General features: G+C 40.0%; 1 protein-coding gene across 2 annotated transcripts in view; it reads left to right on the forward strand.

The window, feature by feature from the left end:
• Positions 1-26376, forward strand: part of CDK19 (cyclin dependent kinase 19) — a 111388-nt gene that overhangs the window by 9132 nt on the left and 75880 nt on the right. The window contains exon 2 of one of the 2 annotated variants that reach the window (XM_027454709.3): positions 5712-5787. The exons of the other annotated variant lie outside the window; for it this stretch is intronic. Coding sequence (XP_027310510.1) covers positions 5712-5787 — 76 coding nt within the window. The remainder of the gene's footprint in view (positions 1-5711; positions 5788-26376) is intronic. 2 annotated transcript variants of the gene reach the window in all.

Consider the following 26376-nt stretch of genomic DNA (forward strand, 5'->3'; position numbering starts at 1 on the left):
AATAGTTACTTCACGTACTTTGTGAGGTTCTGTGGAAGGACAGAGTGTAAGGGTGTCACGTTTAAAGGCAAGTACCCCAGCATCACGTTAAGAACTTGCCTTCTTCTTTAACACGCACATCTCCTCCTGAGTTCATAGCCTGGCTTGCAGAGGAATAAATAGACAGAAGAACAGCCATATCAATAGTGGTTTTTAAAGGTACACCCCAGGATATTCAGTAGATAACAGAACAAAATCAGGGCATAGTTCAACTTCTAATAGGATAGTGTGATAACACTGAGTGTCTATTCATAGCCTGATGCCAGTGGTACTTGTAACGTGAGCTCTTTTACATCGCTGGGATGTGTCAGATTTTCCAGCAAGCTAAGCTCTGGGAGATTGTTCTCCTGTGTGTTTCTTATAATGCATGTAATGAAAGTCTTTTTAAAATTTTTATTATTATTTTTAAGGCTAATTGTTGTAAGCCATTGCTCCATGTTCGCACAACTCTTGCAATATCTTTACTTAGCCATGTAGTTGCAGAGGAGAAGCAAACTCAACTTTAAATGGCTTTTTTTTTCCCTACCCCTCCAAGATTCATGCTACTGAGATGCTTCAGTATATATTGGGGTGCAAACTGAGCTCTGTTTGAGTTATGTTGACTTTTTTTTTTTAAGCTAGGCAAATCTTAATTGCTTGCTTCTCAACTCCACAATTTTTGACGTGGTGTTCCAACAGTTATATGCAAAAGGCACAAATTGTTGAGTTGTGCTAGTAAAAACAGCATTTGATCGAAATAGCTCTAAACAATAGCAGACTTCTGTTTAAAAAATGTTTATTAGTATAATGATGCCAATAGTAATGAGACATTAACTCTTGTTCTACAGGTAGAAATAGTTTCTCTGATTCTAGAGGGGGCACAATAGCATATTTTCTGTTGCAACTCTTTTTGGTCTTGACTTCAGTTAAGTCTATGTATCATTTTCCGTTTCACTGATAGTAACTTTTAAAGAAAATCCCCTAAAATCATTTGTCATATTCTGTCTGTCACCTTTAAGCACATGCTGGTAATTGCCGTTTTATTTTTTCATAGCCCCCTGGAAAAATGAATGCACCATTTCTTGTGTTTTTATTTTATTCCCAGTGCCAAATGGGATCCCTGCAGTGGCTTTGCTCCTGGAAAGCTTCGTGAGCCAAATACCACAGAGGGATTTTTCACTTTTTCCTGCAGTACTCTGCTTCGAGGCCACTGGGCTGCGTAGTGGTCCTGGTCTTTGCCCTATAAAGGCACAATTATGCGTGCCACAAAAATGTGATTATGCCATTAGTGTTGTGTACAAGGGTGACTTGTTGTCTTCTGTCAGTGTTTTCTAGCTAGGTCTTGGGATGTTTATTGTGTACTTTATTTGGTTAAGGCATTGTATACTTTATTTTCTATTTTCAATGCTCTGCTCTTAATTAAGAAAATTAGTATATGGTATAACGTTAATATCTGTATTAACTGGTGTAATAGTTACAGTTGTAGCTTAAGTGTGATTATAGGCTTCCAGGCCAGTTCTTTGATGTGGCTAATAAACTATGGATTTGGTATGTTAAATACTTTCTGAATTCAGGAGGGACCATCATTAGAAGTTTAAAAATTTGAATAATATGGATAAAACAGTAGTTTGAACCATGTGCTATTTTCAGATGCTCCAGTTTTTTCCTTGGGCAAGTTGTTTCTAGTCTTCCATTGACTTGTTTCTTGTTTAGAAAAAAGTATTCCATACTGTGGAATACAGACCGGAGAGCACATTGCCACCTTTGCACTGGGGTGGCTGTCTAATTGACCCCTCTTGGTCCAGCTTTGCCATGCACCCTTCTCCCCTGCCCTCAGGCACAAATGGGCAGAGCAGGACCTCCTGGCACGTTGGCTGGCTTCTAGGATGCTGGTAGTGTGGACCTCAGGGCGGTATCTTCACACAGGGACCTTGCTTCTGCTTGGTTACCTCCATCATGGTGCCTTCTGCCTCTTCCCAGACCTGTGGAGCTCATTGCTCTTCTTTGTTTTCTAAACTGGATCCTGCCTGCTACGCTCTCGAATGAAAAATGCACTTATGTAGCATCTGTCAAAGAGGAATTTAGGAAAATGAAAACGGTATTGTTCTGTAGGAGTTCTTGAAATATGTTCCAGGTTCACTGGAGCTTTTCTGTGTATTCAACATGAAGCAGAAATAATTCCCTCTGCCCACGGTGTTTCTTAAGAGCGCAGGTCTCTAGGGAGTCGAACAGTGTACTTGCATATCACTGCGATTTACATTATTTATGGAGCTCTTACAGCAGAGAAACAGCTAATAAAGTACCTATTTTTTCTTTGGCCATTTAAGACCGTTTTATTGAGTAAACAGAATTGTGGATTTCATCAGATTGCGTTGACTGACTCAGTGTCGAGGATTTAAATATATTCCTTTCTCAAATTATCTTGAGGTTACTCTTAAATGAGAAATATTGTTAGTTAAAGTACCAGTTGGTGGAGATCTTTTGGGAAGTGCTTTAAGCAGCTATTATGTTTGTTTAATAAAAACCTTGAACTTTGGAAACATATTCATATAACCTTGCTTCTCTGCCAAAACGAGTAAATGATATTGACGTACTTAAAGGAGGCTATGATTTAAAATTGTTGGTAAAATACAAACAGATGTTTTGTGAGACCTAGAATATGGTAGTTCTGGAGTTCTTTGTACTTGATGCCCATTTATTTTAGATAAGTGTTTTAATTATCCCCATTTTTACTCACTGCTCACAAAACCCAGCATCCTAGAAGCATGCTGGTTGTTGCTTGGTGATATTGTCTTCTTATCCCACGTGCTGTAATGTCTTACGGCGATGGGTTGTTTTTTTAAGCATCTTTCATCATTTCTCATTTGTCTCCTAAAATCCTATGTAGAGCGGTTGGTGTTCGATGATGACAGACCTGCAGTGGTGCTAAGCCATGCTGTTAAATACAGCATGTGCCAAACAGCTTGCCCGTTTTCTGCAGCGTCCTTCAGCCTGCCCAAGCCTGGGTGACTGAATTTAATGCTTGCCTTGCCAGGCTAGGGCAGTGCAGTTTTATCTGTGTGGTGGTGTTCTCACTTCAGGAGATGTGCTGAAGGAAGGGTGCATTTCACTTCTGCAGTGCCCATTTTGTACTGGGACTTCAGCTGGTAAGCACAGCATCATTCCGTACCATGCAGTGTGAGCATGACTGTAGTTTAAAACCTGTGAGCAACTTTAAATGTCTGGAGTTGGTTTTGGTTCTGCAGACAACAAAATTTTGTCTTCATAGCTTCAGTGCATGATCTGAATAATGAAGTTAATCCTTTGCACTTCATATAAATCTGTCTGCATAGGTAGAACCCTCTAGGAGAGGGGACGACCATTTATTATTCACTTTTTAAAAAATTAATGAAATCTAAATTTCTAAAAGACAAAATATGAGCTTATCACCTGTAAATGCACAGATTTCTTGGTTCTGGTGTCAGTGTCTTGATCCAAGTTCTTGTAAATGACTAATTCACAAAATTAAACGGCTGCTTTATGGGGAGCAAAGATGGAATCTGCTTTATCATGTCAGTAGATCCTGGTGAGTCCTCCTGCATAGGAAGGAGATAAATCTGTGAAGTTATTCCTGAAAGGGTCCTTGGTGAGCAGCCCGTACGGATTATCTTTGTTAATGCAGCGTGTGGCCTTATCTTAGTAATGGTAACTTCTGAAACTCTCCTTTTTTTCCCCTCTGTGCAGAATCAGAAGTTGTATGTTCAAAATACTGTGTTATAAAGCATTTAATTTATTTAGCATAAAGGAACAAAAGCTTGTTTTACAAGAGGAGGATCTAATCTTGCTATATTCGTTTGTCATACGTGTTGTGGAGGTTTGCGTCTAAGTGTCCGAATAAGTGAATATTTCTGGTGTAGTTACAAAGGACAGCAGCTTACACCATGCCTTGCATTTCTCCACAGATCAGTGCACAACCAGAACATATTTCTTCCTTTTGGCAGCTCTAGCGTCATTTAGGTCACCTTAAAGTAACACATTGCTTTCTTTTCAGCTGCAGAAGGGCCTTTTGTTACTCCAGGCCTATCAGTAGAGAGAGGCCTGTTGGAGCCTGTAGCCTAACGTGCTTCGTCTTGCTTGCTTTGGGAGCACTGCTGCATCAAATCCCAAGCACAATGAAACGCCCAGCTTGAAATAAAGCAGATGGTAACCCCATCACAACTGATTTTTTCTGTTTTTAATTTGGAGGGGATATCTTTTCAAACATAGCAACTGATTTCCAAAGACTTCAGGTAGGTGCTTGTTTGAGAGAGGAGTAACAACTGCTTTTGAGCGAGGGTGGAATAACAGCGCCCAGGTTTTCCAGTTGGAACAGCTGCTGGGTGACTCATCTTCAGAGGTGGATTTACTTTTTGCAAATCTTGCAATGCACCAGCTTAATTTGTAGTCTGAGCAAGACTGGAATTTTTCTTGCTGAATTTTCACGTCAAAAAATGTGGTGTGAAACTGGTCAACTGGGAGCTAACCACGATCTTAACGACAGATATGTTTTATGGATGTAATTGCTACTGAAAATTGCTGATAAAAATGATCATCTGTAGTTACTAACGTGTGTAGGTGGTTTTAATTTCTGGTCAGTCCCATGCCTTCCCCACACCGCTCTGCTCATCCCATCAGTTTCAGAGATGGGGTTTCTGGAGGAGGCTGGAGCTGGGCAGGACCTGGACCTGGAGGTGGAAGCAAGACGAACTGAAACCAGGGCAGCAAAATGAAATGGTGTGGGACTGGAAAAGGGGGAAACTTGAGATGCTGTAGGGAATTTGGACGGGAGACTGTGGGTTACTGAGTGGTCCAGAAGTTGTAATCGGTGGGCCCACATACGTGTGTCAGCGCTGAGGGTGATGCTACTCATCAACACCCATTGCTTCCAGCTGAATCCTACCCAAATTTACCATGGGTATTAAGGTGATTATGTTGTGTCACAAGGGCTTTGAGGTCCTCCTCATGTTCTTGTTCTGGTTGTCTTCCCTGACAGCCAGGAATTTCTTCCAATTATGTTTATTTAAAAGGATAATGCCCTGTTCAGGCAGAGCAGTTTCACGTACTGTGTAGGGGTCTGTAGTAGCGAGTGCTTGACAGGAGTCCTGTACTTGTGGCTGGCAAACACAGACTTGCCCAGTGAAATTCATGTTCTTTCAATGTATAATTACTTATGAAATGCTGTTATGTTTTAAATTAAAAGTCAATTGACACTGGCTCATAAAATCAAGTAAGATCCTTGTAGTTTCTAGGTACTTCCAGGGGAGTCCTCCAGGCATGGGATGCGACTGTGCTGCTCTTTCATAACAGACAGTATTTGAAAATGTCAAGAAAATACCAAAATATCCTATAGGATTCAAAAATTTCAAGAAAAATGTCCATCAAAATACCCTATGGATGTGTTTGCCATTAACAGTATGGATTAGAGAGAAGTGGAAATAGGTTAACAAAGTTTATTTACGCAGGAGTTTTTGTTTGTGTTTTTTGAAGTCTCTGTTAAAAAAGGAAACCTGCTTTTAATATCTAAGAGTAATCTATACATAAAAACAGATTAGCTTTTCAGCTTCTTGATCTAGACAAAATCAAAATAAATCATTGTACTTGTATTGATCGGTGCAACATAAATCAAAACTAAAAATATTCCCTTCTCTCTTTCTTTCTTTCTTTTTTTCGTACAGAAAAGATGAAAAGGAGTATGCACTGAAGCAAATTGAAGGTACAGGGATATCCATGTCGGCCTGTAGAGAGATTGCAGTAAGTGTGCATAAATGAAAGTATTTTTACTGACATTATTATTCAACAGATATTTTCTTTTCTCTACACCAGATAACAGAAAGGTTACGTAAATGTTTTCCTTGAAGCATGCAAGCATGAAAGTTATTCAAACATGCGCTTTTCATAATATGCTTTGTAAATACTACAATTTTTTTTCTTGGGTGTGGAAAGAGGTGTTCTTACTAGGTTAATGGTAATGCCTCTTTCTGGTATTGTTGTGTTTTATATGCTTTTATGTGTTGAGAGAGAAATAAATGAGAGTCTTTTAATGAAGATTTATTTTAAAACTGGATGTTTTTAAAATGACTTGAAGGAAAAAGGTTCTGAAAGGTTACAACTGCCATTACCAGTCAGCTTGCTAACAGTGTATTTTATTTCAGACTAATGGTAGCTTACTCTTGTTTGGTGCCTGATGACAGTTTGTTCCCCTCATTCTTTATGTGCTTTACTAAGTACAGAGAACTTTCATAGCAAAATAAAAAACAGCTTTAATTGTACTTTTATTGCGTGTATCTTAAGAGGAAAAAATGGATTCACTTTTGCGCACAGTAGCGTCCATGCGTGTGTGTGTGTATATATTTAAGTCCTTCCGAGGTGGTAAGAATCAGGTATTCTTATATGAAGAGAGAATTTAAATCTATTTAAAGCTTTAAATGCTTATTCTATAACTATAACAAAGTATAAAACTTTAATTCTTGTCAAAGTGCTGAGTCACTTAGTAAAATTTTGCAATGCAAGAATTCCTTGCATTGCAAAAGAAGTGCATTTTCTTGATTAAATATTTACCTTGTTTGAATGGTGTCAGTATGCTGAGGGCTGTTGAAATGTAACACAGGATTTGTGCCCAAAGCCTTTTATGATCTAGTAGTGTTGCACTCGTGATGGTCATGAACTGAACAGAACACTGTGTTGTGTTCAGTGTAGTGTTGTATCAAGAGACTTGGCAGATAATAGTGCTATCTTTTCAAAGTGCTTGTCACTAGAGGGTCAAGGTCACTCCTAGATTTGAGAGGTGGCTCCGTTGCTGTCTGTTAATTTACACAGAGTCTATTCAGTCACCTTTATGGTAATATTTCTCCCTTTGGAGGGAACAAGAAGTCCTTTAACATTAAGACTAGATCATATTCTTTTTATTTTAAAGTCTGTTTTGACAGCAGTGGAGTGTTTCTCAGTTTCTTTGTCTCCGTAGTGGTATAATTTAAAACAGACAAAAAACTAAATCACAGAATGGTTTGGGTTGGAAAGGACCGTAAAGATCAACTAATTCCAACCTCCTGCCATGGGCAGGGACACCTCCCACTAGGCAGGTTGCTCAAAGCCCCATCCAGCCTGGTCTCAAGACAAGAATCAATGTGTGGAATACAGCATTTCATTCTTGATTATTTATTTTTTAAAATTGGTTGAGCTTTGTACAAAAAGCTCAATAAAACATGGGAAATACCATAAATTGTTTAAATCCTCTGAATAGTGCCTCCTTTAATTTTTCTGCAGATTCTGTTTTACTCTTCTCCAAACTTCAGAGTAAAACTATAACTTGAGATAATGTAGCAAATCACTGCTTGCCTCAGTGAATTTTCAGGCTAGTCAAATATTGGAAATATGTAAAGGGTAAAGGTGAAATAGTTGAAAAAGAACCACAATCTGATTTCTTTTCCTTACAAAAGCAAGCAGGATCAAGTGTATTTTCCACAAAGAGAAGCAAACTTATAATTAATGCATTAATAGTTAATCTCGTATTTAAAAGCATAAGCAGGTAACAAAACAGGTAGTGTTCACTGATTAAATAATGCTTATAAGCCAGAAAGAGGCCACGTTTAAAATACTGTGGGTAGTTCTTTTGATGTCTAACTTAACAAGCGTCCCCAGTTGTCACATGGAAGAAACATCCATGTACTTGGTTCTTGTGTGTGCTCAGAATATTTCAGTAGTCCTACAACCTGTAGACATAGCCAATGTGCTTGAGAAATAAATTGCCAAACTGAAAGGCAGAGTTGTGGTCCAAGACTGGTTTGTGTGTAGTCTTGCCTACATACTCACAGTAAGATCTACTGGATATCTTTCCCTAAGATAAAAGGCAGACTACTCATCTCTTCTGGCGTTACAGATCGAATTGGGCTGTCTTTGCTTAGCACTTTGGAAAACATAAAGCCTCTTTGCCGTTATTACGATGGGTTTTTCACGGAAGAAGGCGTATGTCAGTGATAACATCAGACAGTTCCCGGGGCGAGTGATGATTGCTTTCTTTCGACTGTGGGGTGATACCTGCTGAAGCAGGAATCCGTATTGCAGCCAATTCTGTTGTGCCGGAATGTGAAAATGGTAGAGGACAGTCCTATATGGTAAAGAATTGTATCTTAAACAACACACACGCAAAAACAAAGAAAAAAAAGCAAATTTATTCTCTGTAACTAGAGTCTGCTCTGAAAATAACTGAAATGCCAACTATTTGTGTGTTCTTGTCAGACAGTTTATTGCTGGGCTTAAGCATGAATATTTTTGAAAAGTAAAACTGGAAAATATAAATGAGAGTTAGTGGCTGAGTCACTCAGAATTTGTGGTTTTCTGCAGCTTTTCACATGAGGGATTGCAGAAACCAAAGGCTGAATGTAGCAGAGGATTCTCAGTGCTCGGAGAATCTCAGAAAGATTTCAGTCTTGAACAACAGGGAGCTGCAGTATGGCTGTTACTGGCTTATTTAGGTGAGGTGCTGGAGTTTGGGATCCTTGGAGAGGTAAGCACAGCAAGAAGCAGGTTCACAGCCTTCGTTAGTGATCTGGATGCTGGGACAGAGCGCACCATCAACAGGTTTGTAGGTGATGCAAAACGGAGGAGCGGCAGGTACCCCAGAGCCTTGTGCTGCTCAGGGGGGTCAGGTGCTTTTCCGTGGAGCCCGGTAACAACACAAAAGGCAACGGGCACAGATTAAAGCACATGAAATTCCATGTGAACACTTAATGACAACCACAAAACGCTTAACTTTGTTATTGCAAGGGTGACTGAGCATTGGTACACGTTGTCCAGAGAGGTTGTGGGGTCTCCACTGGTGGAGGTGCTCAAAACTCGACTGGACACACCTTGGGCAATCTGCTCTGCCTGACCTTGCTTGAGCTAGGGGGTTTGACAAGATCTTAAGAGGTCCCTGCCAACCTGAAACATTCTCTGATTCTGTAAAACAATTTTCTAGTATTTCTCTCCATTTATTGGAAATAGAGCCACGCCTTTAAGATGTATTTCTAATAAGCAGATAAATATTTTGTACTAACGAAACAGAATAATTATACGCTACTTAGCAGTAAAATATAATGAAGAAATATTTGATAAGTTCCAATAAAAGACACGTATCCATTTGGTCTCCTGATCCTATCCTGAGTTGCTGTTTCTGCCTGGTCACTGAAATCAGGTATCTTATGCAAAGTTTCTGGAAACCTTTTTGAAGGTCTGAACTCTATTCCCCATTTTTTTTCTGATCCATTTCTCACCAAAACACACATTTATCTAACATTTATAGCAGTTCCCTGCTATGAATTAAGCATATTTTCAAAGAAGTCGATGAGAAATCAGAAGTAAGTTCAGTTCAGAGCTTCATTGGATTTTTCTGTTTCAGCACTTTGTTTTTTATAGCTCAGTAGCCTTTTTTTGTGGGCGGGGGGGATGAGGCTATTCCATATGGCTGAAACGGGAGAAGCAGAGCCACGAAACAGCAGCATTTTTCTCCTGGCCTTGCTTATGAGCTCTCTGAAATTGTTGCAGTTGTGCCCCATGCGAATTTGGGGTCTGGGATGCGTAACCCACTCCTGTGTGTGCTGGTTGTTAGCGAGGCTGCTCCTTCTGGGAGACCTTGACGTGGTGCCAGCGCGCTGTGGGACGCTGGTGGGAGCATTAGCTGCCCTTTGTCTTCAGGCTTGCATTTATGGGTACAGGCTAAAATAATTCAGGCCGACGTTAAATGAGTTACTGAAAGCTCATTCAAACAATTTAGCCTGCACAAATTATTCTCAGGCCTTTTGCCTCTTGATCCAAAGTATATTACAAAGTGCTAGAGGGTACAAATATTTTGGGCTCCTCGGTTTCCGAGGGTGGGCAAGGTTTCAGAAGCCTGGCTGGTTAAACGATGGTTTTCTAATCTTTATGTGTTCGAATCTCTTGAGTGAGGCTCAGTCCCCTCCATATTTGCATTCTTCTTTTCCTTCTCTTCTCCTTTTCCTTCCTTTTCCTGGCAGCACAGTGCGCAGTGCTCAAGGTTGTGCCTTGCTGAGAGCCTCGTGGGCTGGCAATCACACGGTCAAATGAGCTAAGCATGAGGCTACTTAATTTGAGCCCCTGGATCGTGCTGGCCTAATAACCTTTTGACCTGTCTGCATCTCTTAGGGATGTAGAGGAGGTCAGCTGGACAGGACTAATGATAACATTTTGGTATCAATAAATCACTCCGAAGATGTGGAGCACCGCTGACTCCTTGCAAGTACAGTTACGTTGAATTTCATAATTGACACTCCTTTGATTTGGTTATACGACCCTTTCCTTGACTTTAAATATCACAGCAGCTTGCAGTATTTACTGTTACGTAGACAAATAGGCTTTTAACCTTGGCCCTTGTCTTCATTTAAGACAACTCTAGGTAAAACAAGGTGTCCAAAAAAAAAAAAAGTGCCTCTGTCAGTACATTTGCTGTAGGAGATTCCTTTTGAATGTCAGAACTTCTTTCCCTTCGCCAAGATAATATGAACATGTAAAATATTTGGCAGTATAAAATCTCACTATAAATTCTCTACTTCCTAATTAGAGAAGATTGTTACATTTCTGTTGGTGGAAATTTTGAAACTCTGCTCTCTCTTTTAATAGCTGGAGGTAGTGAAATAAGTGTAAGGCGTGTGCTGTTTTCTTTTTTTTATTTATTTAAAGGATTTTTTATTAGAAAATTAGGGCATGTGTTGGCTAGAGGTATCTGCCTATCATGATTTTATAAGTATGAATCAGCTGGAAGGGAGGTTTTGGTTCAGCTACATGACAACTCATGTTTTGCATGCCATAGGATGAATAAGAGCTCTCTGAATTACATGCCCTAATCTTGTATAATCTGTGTAATTTAAATGCTTTTTGTGTAAGGGAGTTCCTGCTTTGGTTATTCTTCTAAAGGGTTCTGTGGACATTTTGTGTCCTCCTCTATTTTATCTGAAAGAAAAATTGACTTCATAAAATAGAAAAAACACACAGGTAATAAATCTGCTGAATAAAAAGAGATTTTTATTTTAATCAATTAAGTTGACTTTTATCAGCACATAAAAGCACTGTAACGTTTAGGAAAGTAGGTTTCACAGGCTTGGAGTATCATATTTTGTCATTTATGACAAAAGTAGAGTGTCATCTGAAGAAGCCGGTCAGCTCCACTATCTAACTACAACCACCTCCTTCAGCAGTGAACAAAAAGGCCGTGCGGAGGGGAAAGAAAGGGAAGCATTGCTTTCAGCACCCAGTTGCTTTCCAACTACCATATATGAAACTTTTCAGGCAAGTTACTTGCATTTTCTTGAAATCTCTGTGCTCAGAGCAGGAAAACACCTTCAACAAACCAGTGGCAACCTTCTTAAGAAGAAAGCTTTTCCCTTCTCTATGAATTTGGTACTTGACATCATTTAGGGTATCATCCAAATTCCCAATGAAGCTGAGTTGGGGCATTTGATGTTTAATGCTGTTGCATCTCGGTTGTTTTCACTTTATTGACTTGGCATCCCGAGTACTTTCTGAAGCACCCAAACAGACGGTGACTTCGACAGAAATGAACAAAAAGAGCACCTCCAAGCCTCTTTAAGTTAAGCTGTATGCAGCAACACACTGAAAGGAAACAGCTGCCTTATCACTCAGATAAAGAAGAAAAGAGTCACAGATAACATAGGAAAAAAAATCTAAATACTTACTTGCCAAACTTAAATATTCCTTGCAAGATGGTGTGTACAAAAACATATCTGTATATGTTTTAATGCTTCAGATGGTACATTTTAAAAATCTTGCTTTCTGAATTTGTCCTACACCTTTGTTTTCACTTCTGTGTGTTTTTCATTACCTATTGTCCTTTTGTTGTTCCATGTATGATTTCTCTGGCGTCAAGCAAAATTAGTTTATATATGTTCTCAGTTAATTCTGTGGGGCTTTGTGAAGTTGTTTGCATGATATCTTGACTTCTGTAACTCTACCAGTCTTTAACTTAACACGTGTGGTTGTTTTTGATGCCTCAAACTGGAAGGTGAGTGCACAGGTTTTCAGGTGATGGATTCTTTTTAAGGCAGGACTCTTCTGTATTCAGTTACTCTGCCCGCTTCTTGCAGCAACAGGCTCATGTTTTCTTGTTCAGCCTTTCACAGCTAATGTAGTAGCAGACGCTCTTCTTGTTGCCCTCGATGTTCCTTGTGAGTGTCAGCTGTGAGCTTTGACTTTCCTGGTGTGATCCCTACATGCATGGGTGATGCTTTGCAATTGTTCCTGTGTAGCCTCTCCCTGTTTTCAGCCCTGTCTCTAAACTGCCCATTGCTACTCTGACAATTAGGTTAGGGAAGCCAGACTTCTGGTATTTGTATTTTTGGATAGACCTGCCAGTTTTCCAGGGCTCCTTTGCTCTTCAGAGCCTGCCTCCCATGGCCACCTGCCAGTTCCCTGAACAAGCTGAAGTCTGTTCTCGTAAAGCCAAGATTTGTACTCTGCTGCTGGACTCCTTTACTCGGGATCTTCAGTTGTACTATTTGATGGCTGCTACACACCAGGCTACTCTTGGTTGTTACATCTCCAGCCAGCTCTTCATTTTTTGAAGAGTTGTGTGCCAGCCTTCTTGGTCAATTCACTAAGTATATCAAGAAGTTGTCCCTGATGTCCTCCAGAAAACATTTGGATTACTTGCTCCCGGTTGTGTTGCCCTTCCTGCTTGTTCCCCAGACGGTGCACATCAGCGTGTTCACTTGAGATAGGCTTCTGGGTGCTCTGATTTATTGGTCCTGAGGGGTGCCACCCTCTGCTTTCCATCCCTGTTCGTGGCTTCTCGTCCCGCACTGTAAAATAAGAAAGACTTTGTGCTGTGAATAAGGTACTAATCTATAGAGAACTGAATGTTAGAGCCCCGGAGCACTTTTCTTTTTTCTTTTAAAGGGTAATAGTCTTGATTTTTACATTCTTTACATTTGATTTTATCATCGTTAAAATTTGTGATTGTGTTATCAAGTCTACAACTGTTTTGCTAGTTAACTTGGCTAGAGATGAAACGTTTTTATTAAAATAATATGTAATAATAACAGTTCTTAAAATCAGTGTTCCTGTGTTTTCATACACTGGATAGAGAGGCTCATCATTCTTGTTCTCTGTGCCCATGGAGTCTGTGAGGCAGAAATAAAATGGTATTGGCAGTTCCTTAGCTGGATAAACTAATACAGAACAGAGATGGCTGGATTGAGAATAGAACATCAATGGGGAAATCTTTAGGTCTTGATCAAATGCTAATGAAAAAGTAACTTTTTTCAGTAGTTCACTTGGTGTTGGTTTCAACTCTGTGTATGGTTAAATAAATGGAGTTTGAGGTCTCTGTTTGTGTTTACTCTACAGGTTTTGTATCTTAAGCTGTAGCCAGCCTTGTTATTGAAGGCAAGATGTCTTGGTACCTTGAGCTGAAACTTTATTAACCTCCTTGAATTTATTACGTTCCAAGTTTCAGTATGGTGTTTATTTTCATGGGAACCTCTGGGTCTGTTTCTGTAAGTTGAAAACCAGCTGTGTTTAAATACAGCTTCCATTAAATCTTCCTGTGACTTTCCTCGTCTTCGCAAGGCTTTGATGCATTATTGTATGGGGATTTGGAGGCACGGGGGTGCTCTCCGAAGTCTGTGTGCAAACCAGTTAACAGTACAGCAGTCACCGAATGAATATCCAAATTGCTTGGATATCTTGAATCCTGTTATTATGGTGTAGCATTTGATAAGTTTGAAAAATAAAAAACCATGAGCATCACAGATCTGTTCTCTGCTGCATTTTGCCATCTGACTAGCTAAATGCTCCTGCCTTGTAGAAATAACATCATGCTCACCCTTCCTACCCGCGTTAGCAGCATCAGGATGTTGCCTTATTACCTGCTCTTTTTTTCTGTATATTATGTGTGCACTAAATTGTGGCTGTGCATTGATAGTCAGTGGCTTGACATTGAGCTTTTTTCTATTCATTCATTTGAGGATATTAAAATTAGGGTAGTCTTGACAGGCCACACCATTAGACAAAAGTTGTTTTTTGAGTATGTGAGCAGCATATTAAAGGAAGTTATTGGTAAAATAATTTTGATTGTAGACAAATTATGAAATATGACACATGCTGCCAGTTCTTGAAGTCATTTGAGGAAGCCTTTTCTTTCTCTACTAACAAGCCTTTCCCATCTCTTGGCCCCTGCAGAGCTTTTCTCAACTCTCATTGTCTTTCTGTATTTTTACTTATTAAATTACTCTTAGATTCTTTTTTATCTCAGCTGCCTTTTGTGATATTTTCCCTGATTTCTTCGCCCTTTATCTCCAAATGCCTTTAATATTTGCAAGCAATACAGTGGTTTCCTGTCCACTAGCTCTGTCTTGGGTCCGTTTTGATTTGACTTCTCTAAGCTTCTACTCTAATGAAACTGTTCTTGCTACTGTGATTAATGACCTTTCTCTGACCAAACTCCAAGGTTTGTTCTCTATCCTTGTTTGCCTTAGCATCTTTGTGTTTCAGAGCAGTAATTGTTCCTTCCTTTTTGACACGTGATTTTTGTCATGGGTTAGGGATTCTGTTTTTGCCTGGGCTTTATCTAGGGTTTCTATTTATTTATTTATTTATTTATTTAAGGTGGAGGGATCACTGCAGCTTTACTTTCAGTCTATAACCATTTATTATACTTGTGGCTTAAATATTTTACCAGTAGCAAACTGTCTTTGGTACTGTTCCACATCTGAAATTCTCCAAACTTGCTCAAAGTCTTGCAGCCTAAATAAGGAATTCTTCTGTGATTTTAAGTTTTAATGGTTTTCAGCTATCTCCATTGTTCAGATTTTCAGTCTGAGGCCAGCAGGATTATTTCATTTCTCCTTCTTCTGGGCATCTCAAATCTGGACCATTTTCTAGCTCTTGCTTTGTTGGTTTGGCGCTGTTTTTTTTTTTTGTGCTTGCAGAAATCCTTTTTACATGTATTTCGGTGCATATAGAGCTGAAAAAAGAATCCCACTTGGCTTATTTTCGGTGGTACCTTTCTTCTATAAAACGGTGCTGCATAAGGTGCTGCCACAGAAGTCTTCCTTTAAACCATTCCCGTTCTCTTTTACAAGTGCCTGGAAGACCCCTCTAAAAATGCAAAAATGTGCAAAACAAATGAAAGCCAGTCTTACCTTCTATGGTTAAACTTCATATTCCTGGTTACTCTAGTGAATGTTCAAAATGTCATCTCCTCACTTATCAAATGTTCAAGTAATTGCGTCTGTGCTGTTCTGTGTGCTGCTGGAAATACGTGGAAATACAACTTCTCAGAGCTCTCCCCGAAAGTATCAGTCACGTTGGCATTAGTAGAGTCCTAAAGTGCTAAATTTAAATTCTCTTGTGTGGTCTGTGGTGAACTGCTTGTTTATATTTTGGGTTAATAGTGTTTTCTTACTTGGCATTTTCTGATTGCCTTGTATTGTCTGACTCACTCGAAGCCTTAAACACGTACCCAGGGCCTGATCTGCTATTGTGTGTGCAAAACCAACCCTAAAAACTATAGGGGTTCTCCTATCTCCTACAGAATTTTCCATCCCAACCAGGGACAACGACAGCACATGCATTTGAGGATAATGGTGTTCCTCCTCTTCTTTCAGACAAGAAGGGAAGAAGGTAAAGGAGGGAAAGTAGCTTTGGGCATTGCCAGGAGGAGGATAAAATGGTATGAATTTAGAGATGGTGGGTTGGTTGTGTCTTTGCCTTTATGAGTGCTTAGTTCTTAGGTTTCACACATCAGATGAGCTTCTGTGTTCATTGGTTCTCCATCACGTGCACATAGGGGGGAAAAAAATCTCTCCAACTAACTAAAACGTGAGGGAATCTGTTGTCTGGTGCACGTCGTTGTTCATCTTGCATCAGTATTTATGAAGTTGTGGTGAGTTTTCTCAGGCAACAGAAGGCATCCCCCAAAGTTTAACCTGTTGCTACTCTCCTTAATTTTAACTGGGGGGCACTGTGAGCACCCACCCCTATGGGATGGATTAACTCCAGTAATCCACGGCCACGGTGGCGAAGATGTTTCTGGACAACATTGAAGGAGACAGAGCCGAAATGTCAAGATTTGGTAGGACATGCTAAAAAAAATGTGAAGACGTTTGGTTATGCGATAAGGGAGCGGTGGGGAGAAGGAGTAAGAAGTGAGACTTGGGTCGGGGTTACCCTTTTGCAGCATGCGATGCTCCCAAGGCTTCTGTTGTCTAGGTAACAGGGTCTGTGCCTCATTTCTTAGGAAAGACGAACAGATGTTCCTACAAGAAGCAGCCAATTATCACCAGGGAGAATACGGGCACTATTTAGACTAATTGCTCTGTTGCTGCATACGGTCCGATTCAGAGGCTATGAATAGTAAAGAAAATGTAAAGGAAGGGATCTTCCTCGCGTGCCGTGTTCTGAATGAGGTATTTGAAAAACGTATGCCGTTTATAAAATAGCACTCATCAGTGTTCTTTTTCACATTTCCATTTATAATTGTATTTTCTTCAGTATCATGCAGTCTTTTTATTTAGTCTTTATAATGTCTCCTTCACGATTTTTGAGTCCTTTTGCTCTATCAAGCCAGTGTAATATCACGTTAATTGGCCTTCGTTATTTAAAATTCCTAAAAATCTGAGGCCAGCGGGATAAAAGGACGTTTGGAATGGGGACTTGAGGGCCTTTTCTGAATTAGGTAAATCTCTTCGGAGATTTTGGCGTTCAGTGGCAAAATTCAGGTATGGCTACTCTGATAGGGGCTGCGCCATCCAAAGCTGGAGCAACAGAGGCATGTAGGGCCAAACAGAGGTGTGTGCGTGAAACCCTACTAGGTGGGGACATAGCATGTGTTTGGTGGGAAAAGCAGGTGATGACAGTGGTAAAAAAAGACAAGGAGAGACCTGCAAGGGAAAGGGGCAGCGTGGAACAAGGAGCACCAGAGCACACTCACTGCAGCTCTCCTCAGCAATACGTTGTGCTCAGGTAAGCTAATGTACAAATTACACTATTTAATATGCTTGTGAGTATAGGTTTGTGTTCCTGGGTAATTACTGCAGCCTTTCCAGCCCAGGTTAGTGAACTCCGCTCTTGTCTTTATGTAAGCTCCTCAATAGCTGTTATAAAATTTGTTCTTCCACCTTAGGAATGAAGTCTGATGCTGGGCGTTACGGAAGAACACAGGGCGGTGGGGCCGGATTCTCAGGGCATGGTTTTGGGTCCTCAGCAAAGCTGGACCATACCATTATGCATTTTTAACAAAGCATCTGGCCCCTTGCCTGAACTTTTCCATGCTTCTTGCCAAATGTACAAGGTCCCTTCTATGTTTTTAGGAAGGGCATTGCAAAAACATGTTTTCTGTCTTGGCAGTAATAGGATAAAGGAAGAATCCTTGACCTGCTCTCTTTTTATACGGCTCTGATAAAGGACGTGAGGTTTTGATTTTTATCTAACTGTGCAAAATGTCATAATGAGTGGAAACAAAATGCATGTTGCACTTCTTGGATCATTTGGCCAAGTTGTCCCATTGTGTAGTAGTGACATGTTGATTGGGACAAAATGTCTTAATACGTTCAGTTATTTCAATAACCATTGTAAAACATTTGCGGTCGGAGTAGGGAGAAATATGACTTGTAGGGTTTTCTAATCCTCTTTCCAGGCTACTTGTATGTAACTTCTGCTCTTCTTTGCTTATTATCCTTCCCCTGATTCTGGTTCCTGGTTCTCTTTCTGTGAACTCTTCTGTGTTCATCCTCTATAATTTGATACAGATGATGCATCTGGTTTCTTAGCCGTGACTATTTGCTTGTGTTTGCCTCTTCAGTCAGGGGAAACACTACTTAAACACTCACACTTACTAGCAGAGCTGCTCTTTTGTCGTCCTGGTCAAAAATTTTTGTCCCTCACATTCCTGGTCTAAAACCTTGTATAATGGCTGGGAACACGGTGTATCCTTCATACCCTGGTGCTTAGACTTCCTTATGGTTTCTGGTGTGTAAGTATTCATGACTTCTCCTATCCTTTCGCTCCACTTTGCTTTTCTTCTGTTGATGCACTTTTTGATTCTCCTCATGTTTCCCTATTCTGTCACAGGGTCTGCCAGCAGCAAGATTTGCTACTTTGGCTGCTCCGTTTCTATGCCAGGGTGCTTCTAATGAAATTTTACAATCCGTTTCTGCAGATTTGGCACCTGCTTTCACGAGTGTTTTTTATTTCTGCAGTTTAATTGTATTACATATATTCAGTCCCAGACTCTTCTTATCACCCTTGACACATTCTTTGAGCCGCCTGCTTTTTCAGTCTTCCCTTTCTGTATGAATCTGACTGATTTCATTTCTGAAGGTCAAGTTCTAAGGAAAAAAGAGAATTTGACAGTTACTGTATATTTTTCCACTGTGTGTCCTGGAAATAGAGGCTTCTTCCTTATACATCCATTTATTTTCTGCAGTGCCTCCCTTTTCTTATACCCCATTTTCTGTTCTTCTTTCTGCCCTTCTGCTCTCAATACAGACGTTAGCATCCTGGCTGAAGGAGCCCTCCTTTGACAGTAGCTAAGGTGTAAAAGAAGAAAGGAGGAGGGCATGTTTGCCAGAGGATTGGTGGGGCTTTGGACTCTGCACCAAGGTTAGGAGAGGGATTTGCTGTATTGGATGCTTTTCTGTGTGTCCATACCCCCTTGACATTGCCTATCTTTGCTGTTTCCATTGGTCTTTTTGCCTCAGTGTTTTTTTCCTATCTAGTTAATTCCTTTTTCAGCCCAGTTCAGTCTCTTTTCTAGTTGGTGCCCTTCTCCAAGGCCTTGCATTTCTTCATTGCTGGTTCCAGCTCTGCCATTCCTCCTGTCCCTGGTGGCTGCGTCTCCCTCCTGCTGCTTGTCTTTCCTCCTCCTTGGGGTGGTTCTCCTTGCCTGCTCCTGCTACACCTTCTTCCTGCCTCTCCTGTTCCTGATGTGACCATCGCCCTTGCTCCAGAAGAAGGCAGAACCGCTCCTCAGTTGTGTTTCTCTACTAACCTATGTAGAAGTGCAAAACTACATAGTTTGTGGGATAAAAATGCTTGCATGTATCAGCATTGATTTTTCATGTAGTGGAAATGAGAGAAACCACACTATCTACGTACAGACAAGGATGGATCTGAATGATCATCACTGGTGGAGTAGGGGGAGGATTTTTATCACTATTCCTCTGCACACAGCTCCAAGTTCAGGAGCAGTCAAAAAGGCAAATTGAAGGTCACTAGAATTACTTTCAAGTGAGTTACTGAAGTCAAGACCTGAGAACAAAGCAGACTCGGTCTGCCTCATAAATCCCTGGTGCATTCAGATGTCGTGTGTTCGTGTGTGTGTCACTCAGATCCCCTTCCACCTCAGAAGGATACACCAGCACAGGAGAAGGTAAAGAGAAGGGGAGTCAACAAAGCTGGTGATACAAAACCACCTCCTTATCAACAGAGACAAAGTCGTCTGGGAATCTGCAGATGGGGAAGCAAACCTTTCCTTCTATTGGAAAATGTGTTGGAAGGGGGGAAAACCAAAGGAAAATGTAGGTCTAAAAATCAAGAAACTATATGGGAAAGTGAATTAGGGAATGGTCATTCAGTGTTTATCAGAACAGAACAACTACGACAGCTGAATGAAAACCTCTCCCCAGTACAATGTGAATTTTGAAACACAGCTCTAAGGATTGTAGGGAACAGGGATAGGGCTACACTGAAGAATATATATTACTGGGGAATGTGTTTGAGGGTTAATCAAGCAAAACCAGCAAAGGGCCTTGATTTAACCTGTGGTTCTCATGTCCCTGAAGTGGAGGATTGCTGGAAGCTGACTGTGCATACCATACCGTGAAGGCTTGTGCTGCGGCCACGCTGCTTTACATGTTCTTTTCCTTGGCGTTGGCCTCAGTTGCGTCAGGGAAAGGACAGTAAGCAGGCTCAAAACTAATCTGGAGTCTGAGTCGAGTACAGCAGCTTTTCTTTCTTTGAGTAAGAACACGCGTGCACTGCATATTTTGTCCTCAATGGTGTGCTACTAAATGGCTTCTGCGAACAATCAGCGTTCACTAGCACCCAGGCTGGAAAACGTCAGCCCAAATAATTCGTTTGGCCAAGCTAGAAGTAGCAAAAAGGCAGGAGGGCTGCCGTAGTCTCAGGGATTTAGTAGTGGGTTATGGCATAATTGCGTAAGAAACTTTGCTAATTTCTGACAGATTCGTTTCTTTTTCTGCAGGCAGTCTGAAGTTACTTCAGAAGGAAGGTGCAGAGAAATGAACTCTGGTCATTTTGGTTGGCATTATGAAAATGCTATTTGGTACTGCTCATTGCACGCTTAATGAGATGCACCAGGCCTGTTGTAGGGCTCAAGAGTGACTTCTTCCAATTACTCATTTCTGCCTAATATCTGGGAAAGTATTTGCTCTTGGTTCTCAGGAAGAAAGTCTAACATGAGCATTCACAGTATGTTATTTTCAGTTCCCCATTGCTTTTGGTGCCTTGGGCAAGAAGTCAGCTCAGTACCCATTTCTTTGCAGCAGAAGTTACTTTAGAGAGAGGTTATATTCAGTGCAAGATTGAATGCAGAACACCACATGCTGTCGTGGTGTGAAATCCTAGCTGGTTACTAGTTTCTTCATCTTACTACCTAATGTTTAGAAATCTCTTTCAGAAAACTGGCATTGTTTTGAGTCCTCATGGGTTGCCATAAGACTATATTTAAATACATCGCCTTTATTTTCATCTCTGCTCACTGAATTTTATGAATTGCATTTAGCCACCTTTTAAGCCTTCCCGAATTGATCAGTATTTACTCGGGAAATGCTGCTTTTGCTGCATTTACCGCCTCATCGAAGCACTTTTCATATTTAATTGGAGAATGAGGAAATTGCAGGCTTTAGATTACAAACGAATTTTTTTTTTTCCAGTTGCAGTCTGATCCTGAGAGTATGAGAGGAATCTGGTGGTAGGCGTTTTAATGACTTGGGAGACAGCCAGTGAACATCTTGTTTTAGCTTGCTTCGCGCGTTGGTTTTATCTAACGTGTGTCTAAAAGGTTGTCGAAGATTTGGGTAAGAAGTGAAAACCTATGGGCAAAAGCATAACAAATTTAATGGGTAATTGTGTTAATAAACTCAAAGAATGTTCTAGCCTTGTGCTTCCAGAGAGAAATGCTGAGTTTCTTGTAAATGAATGTCAACAGACGAATCACTTCTATAATTCTGGAATAAAAGCTCTGAAAGAGCAATATTCTTAAACGAGTGTTATCCTGAACAGCAAGCAAGAAACCTGATGGTAAAACTATGTGCAAAATTTTTGCTATTTCAAGCAGACCCAAATTAACGAAAAGAAGTCAAGACCCCCAAAATATTCTCTCCTCAAGTCTTCAGGCATGTTCCTTGCTGTGAGCATGGTGCTAAACTGAATTTATATTTGTAGCTGTGGGCTTGTCTACTAGCTTGCTTAACGAGAGGTAAGACATTAGGCAGATCAGTTGAAGTACATCAAACTTTAATGGATGCTGTCATTCAGAGCTAAAGGAGCTTTAACTTGATTCATGTAGGGAACACAGTTTTAATGTGCTTAATATTATTTGAATTCATAGCTCTGATTTGATTTAATTTTACATTTAATGATGATTCAAACTATAAATGATGTATCTAAAATTCTGCCTTCAAATCTGGAGTATATATGAAGAATAACTATCAGTTCTTTTCATTTTTTTCCCTCCTTTTTCCTTTTTTTTTCCTTCTCTATCTGCAATAATTTAATATTTTTTTATTTAACCCTGAAGAACAAAAGTATGTGAAATTTATGCTATGTAGTACTATCAATGAAGACTTAGTTAAGTATCCAAGATTTTATTCTTTCTTCTTGAAAAATCTGCTATTTCTATGGTTAAATATCATGGAAGTTGAACCTAGAAGTGTACCCTACCTGGAGATTGCTGTTGTGTTGCTGGGTTATCCATCAGTCTTTGATCCAGATGGGGCACCAACACCTGATTTCATTTCTTTTTAGTTTCTTAGAGCATGAATCACGGGCTTTATGCTGGCTTTATGCAAGACAGCAGATACTGACCTAGCGTGCAACCAGTGGATACGAAATTAAGCCATCACAATTTTCAGATAGTTCTGAATTGTAGGTGAGTGTTGGATTAATAGTTTATATTATGAGACTGCCTTTTTCATGTAGTATTGGAAAATTATTGTTGGCCCGTTTCCCAATCATACCACCTAATTTACATTCCCGTGTGTTTTTGTATCTGATAAATGTTTCCAGTGACAGTACTCCCTGGTAGGGTGTTCTTTGACCTTGAGTAATCCACTTGTCCTTTACAAAGCAGGGGCAGAGCTAAATTCTTAAGATGGTTTCATGGCATTCATCATGCCCAGTTGAGGAGGTGTGTCCCTTTGCTACCCGGTTTAAGTTACATTGTGTGTGCAATGTTTCCTGGCCTTCCCAGGGCTGGGCTACCTTCCTTCAAGCTGCAGGGAGTCACCTCCCTTTTCTGGGAAATATTGTCATGAAGTCTTTGCACTTGAGCCCAGTCCTTCCAGCCACTGTGTCCTTTCACTCAGCAGAGCAGTGAAGGAGAGAAGAAAATTGAACACAGGTTTCCCCTTCATGAGAATGCCTTAGAAAACCTTAGAAAAATTGAAAATTGGTCATAATTGGTATCTAATCTTGTTCATTGACCTTCTACAGGTGTTTTGGAAAACATCAGTTGCTGGCCCTGGTAATTAGTGAAATACAGTGCAAGAGCAGAGGTCATCAGGAATCCTAAAAGTGCAGAAACATTAGGATAAGCACTGTAAGTGTAGGCTAGTTGCAGTTTAAAAACCCAGACTGAATGTTTAGGTTTGTGGAATTATGTACCTCTGTATTTTAAAGGTACATTAGCAAAGTGCTTTTTTTTTCCTCCCCCTCATTATGAAGACTATCTTAGATGGCTTTAGGTTTAAGTATCTTTGTTACGTAGATGGGAAAGTCCTTTCTCTTTTCAGTAACAGGAGCATTTCTTCTAATCAACTGAAAAGCAAATCCAAAAATCTGAAAATATCTGAAAATCTTCAGGAATGACAAATAAGCCATATTGCTTTTCACCAGTTTACTTTCTCTAAATGTCTTCAGTTCATTTGTTGGTATAATCTGAGTGGATGAATGTTATTTTATTTTGTTGTAGGCCATCTAAGGAGAAGAATCTTCTGTAGAGAAGAAAGGGAGAGCTTACATTTCTCTCTGCCTTTACATTGGAAGGAAAATGGTTGTTAACTCTGTGGCAGGCTGACCGAGTTTGACTACAAAGCCAGTCCTGTAAGAGAAGAGAGAGCATGGCATCTGATTTAAAAACAAAACAAAGATAGAAAAAAGAACCAGAGGTTCGTTTAAAATGTGCCTTTCTTCTTCCCTCTGCTTCAAAAATGCAAATTTGCCCTCAGTTGATTTAACTAAGCTGGTTCTTGAAATAATGGCTTGAAATAATGTATTTCTTGAGCCTCATAAATTAATATATTTGAAACATCATAAAGGAAGCTTGATTTTTTTCCAGAGGCAGATATTCAGTATTCATTTAGATATGTTTTATTTCATAGCAAAGCCATGAAAATAAATGATACACATAATCTATGCACTGGAGCCAAGTTAACATCGTATGATCTTAATGTCAGCATTTCCTTACATAGGTGTATTAAAATGAAGGTTCCTTTTTTAGGTGTAATTTTATAATAGTTCTTTCTATTTGAAAATCCATGCCATGTTACACCATACTGGTTACTGAGAAATGGAAAGAATAGTATTTCTTCATATGTTCTTAAAGCAAAAGGCTAAAGTTAATTAATTTTTTTTTTTTCTGGGAACCTCAAGAATTCGAAATGCAGTTCCTCTAGTTTCTATTCATTTATATTAGTTAAAATGTAATATTTTGGAGAAGTCTTTTGCCAAGCTTTTGTTTCTGAATAATGTTATTTAGCCATGCCAGACCATTTTGAGCTCCTGAAATGAAAATATTTATTCTATAAATGCTTGCTTGATCCTTGTCATAGGAGCAGGGTGTGACAGCTTTTTTGTCTTCTTCCTGTCCTGACATTTGGTGAGTTACTGGCTAGAATTCCCTTCCAGGTCTTTCTGTATTTAGTTATTTTTTAGAATTTACTTTGTCTTTCTCTCGTGAAAGTTTGGAGTCCCAGCAGCTCAGGGGCTGTTTGATTTAGATGGATGGAAGTGTGGAAGGAAAAGGCCGAAGGAAGCTAAAGCAAGCAGCCTTGGGGGGATGCTTCAAGGATCTGCTTGGGGTAAAACAGGAGAATTAGAGCAAATGAGACTGCTTAAACTCATGCTTTAGGATACTTTAGCTTGTCAATTTTCGTGTGAAGTCTGCCTTGTAAACTGAGGCAGAACTCAGAGCAGTTCATGTGAAAATGCCAGTTGTATTTTTGGCATCTCAGTCTGTCTCCCCACCTGGGTTTTGTGTGCCAGTGGCTATCCAAGGGTACGAATAAACAGACCAGCATACAGAGGATATCTCCCCTCTGAAGCAAAGCGTTCTCCTCGAGTTCCTCCGGCAGTTTTTCTCTTTTTTTCCTTTTTTCCCCCTCTTTTTGCATATCCATTTGTATATGTTGCCCACAACTTTTTGTGAGACCTCTTAAATGTGTGCCTGCCACAGGCAGCTTACAGCTGCATGGGCTGGCAAACCAACCTCTATACCAGTTTGGTTTCAAGTCATGACTTAGTAAAAGACTTTTTTTTTTCTTTTTTTACTTCAGCTGTGCAGTAGCTCTGGAAGTGGAATTTCCCCAGCTAGAAAAGGGAATTCAAACTGGAAAATCCCAAGCTTGAGAATCAATTTGGTTGCTCAACAAAGCTGGATTTTGAGGGGTTTTTTAATGTGGCACGCTGTCCCTGTTCCCTCTTTTTTTTTTTTTTTTTTCTTCTGGACTGATAATTCTGGGATCTGTAGCATCCTTGTTGAAGTTAACGAAGGGTGGTTTTTACATGGTTAGTAAAATTAATAGATGCTTGGTTTTTGTTTTTTAATTTTGAGAGATGTCCGTATTACTTCCCCGAGGGAGAAGCTGCAGCATGAATTCAGTATGGTAACAGGCATCAGAGGGTCTCTGTGAAAAGAGTAATATTAATAAGAGGGAGGAGGAAAGGCTGGAGGCTTGATTAATGGCGTCTGAACAGGCTGGAATTTTTAAAGAGCCTCTGTGGGAGTCGAATGATGATCTTTGTTCCTTTGAAAATCTGAACTTCAACTTAAAATCAATTTATCGTGGAGTCAGAATGGTTTGGGTTGAAAGGGATCTTAAGGACCATGTAATTCCCTCCCACCACCCCCTACTTCCGAGGGCAGGGACGCTTCCCACTAGATCAGGTTGCTCAAAGCCTGATCCAGCCTGTAAATTTCTGTGACCTAGGAGGCTTTGAATATATTCAACACATAAGTAGACGGCTTTAAAATTTTGCAATGTCCAAGTGTCTCTTGTGAGCCATCAGGCTTATGCTTTGGTCTTTCCTGTGATGGCTTAGATCCACATCTCTGCCAGCATAAGGGCTTGGTTCTAACCTTGGAAGCAGGTCAATGTATCGCCCATTGCATTTCCATGGAAGAAACTACCAAAATTTTCCTGAACAGATGAACGAGGTAGATCAAAAGGCCAGAGTAAACTGTGGGGAAGATGTGGAAGACCTCTTAGATGAGATGATCTGACCTCAGAAACCATTTCTGAAGGTGCTTATGGGTTTTGTCTTCACTGACACAGAAATACATGTTTATGGTAGGATTTACTGGTGCAAGTCTTGCTGTTTTCTCTGATTTTTCTTAGTTTACCTTCACAGTAAGTTGAAAGTGTCTGTCTTCACCTCACTTCTGGAGGTGGTAGAAAGCATTATTTATCCAATGGTGAAAAAAAATTTCTTTGAGTTATTTCCTTGAGGAATGTACATTCTGACTATTAAAGCGCTGAACGCCTTCCTAATTGATCATTTTGTTTAGAGTAGTAGGAGCATTACTCTTCTCCATCCTTCTCCCAGAAGTTGTTTTTATTTTTTTTGGGAAAAAAAAAAACTTTGTATACCTCAGAGAGCAAGAGACTTCCTAGCTGCTAGTCATGCAACCATTACTTGTACACTATAGTGATAGGCAATTTGCAGGCTAAGTTCAAAGAGTTTTAAACAAATTCCTGTAGGAGCTGGCTGTTGGTACTTTTATTTTATTATCTGCTGGAGGTGTCATCAATAAAACCAAACCCACCTTTTGTTCATCCTCTATAAAAACACAGCACTACACAGACCTTGCATCACTGAATCTAGCGGCGGACTGTTAAATCAAATTCATCAGGTAATGAATTTCCTGTG

Source organism: Anas platyrhynchos, chromosome 3 (assembly GCF_047663525.1).
Source record: "Anas platyrhynchos isolate ZD024472 breed Pekin duck chromosome 3, IASCAAS_PekinDuck_T2T, whole genome shotgun sequence".
Lineage (NCBI taxonomy): Eukaryota > Metazoa > Chordata > Aves > Anseriformes > Anatidae > Anas > Anas platyrhynchos.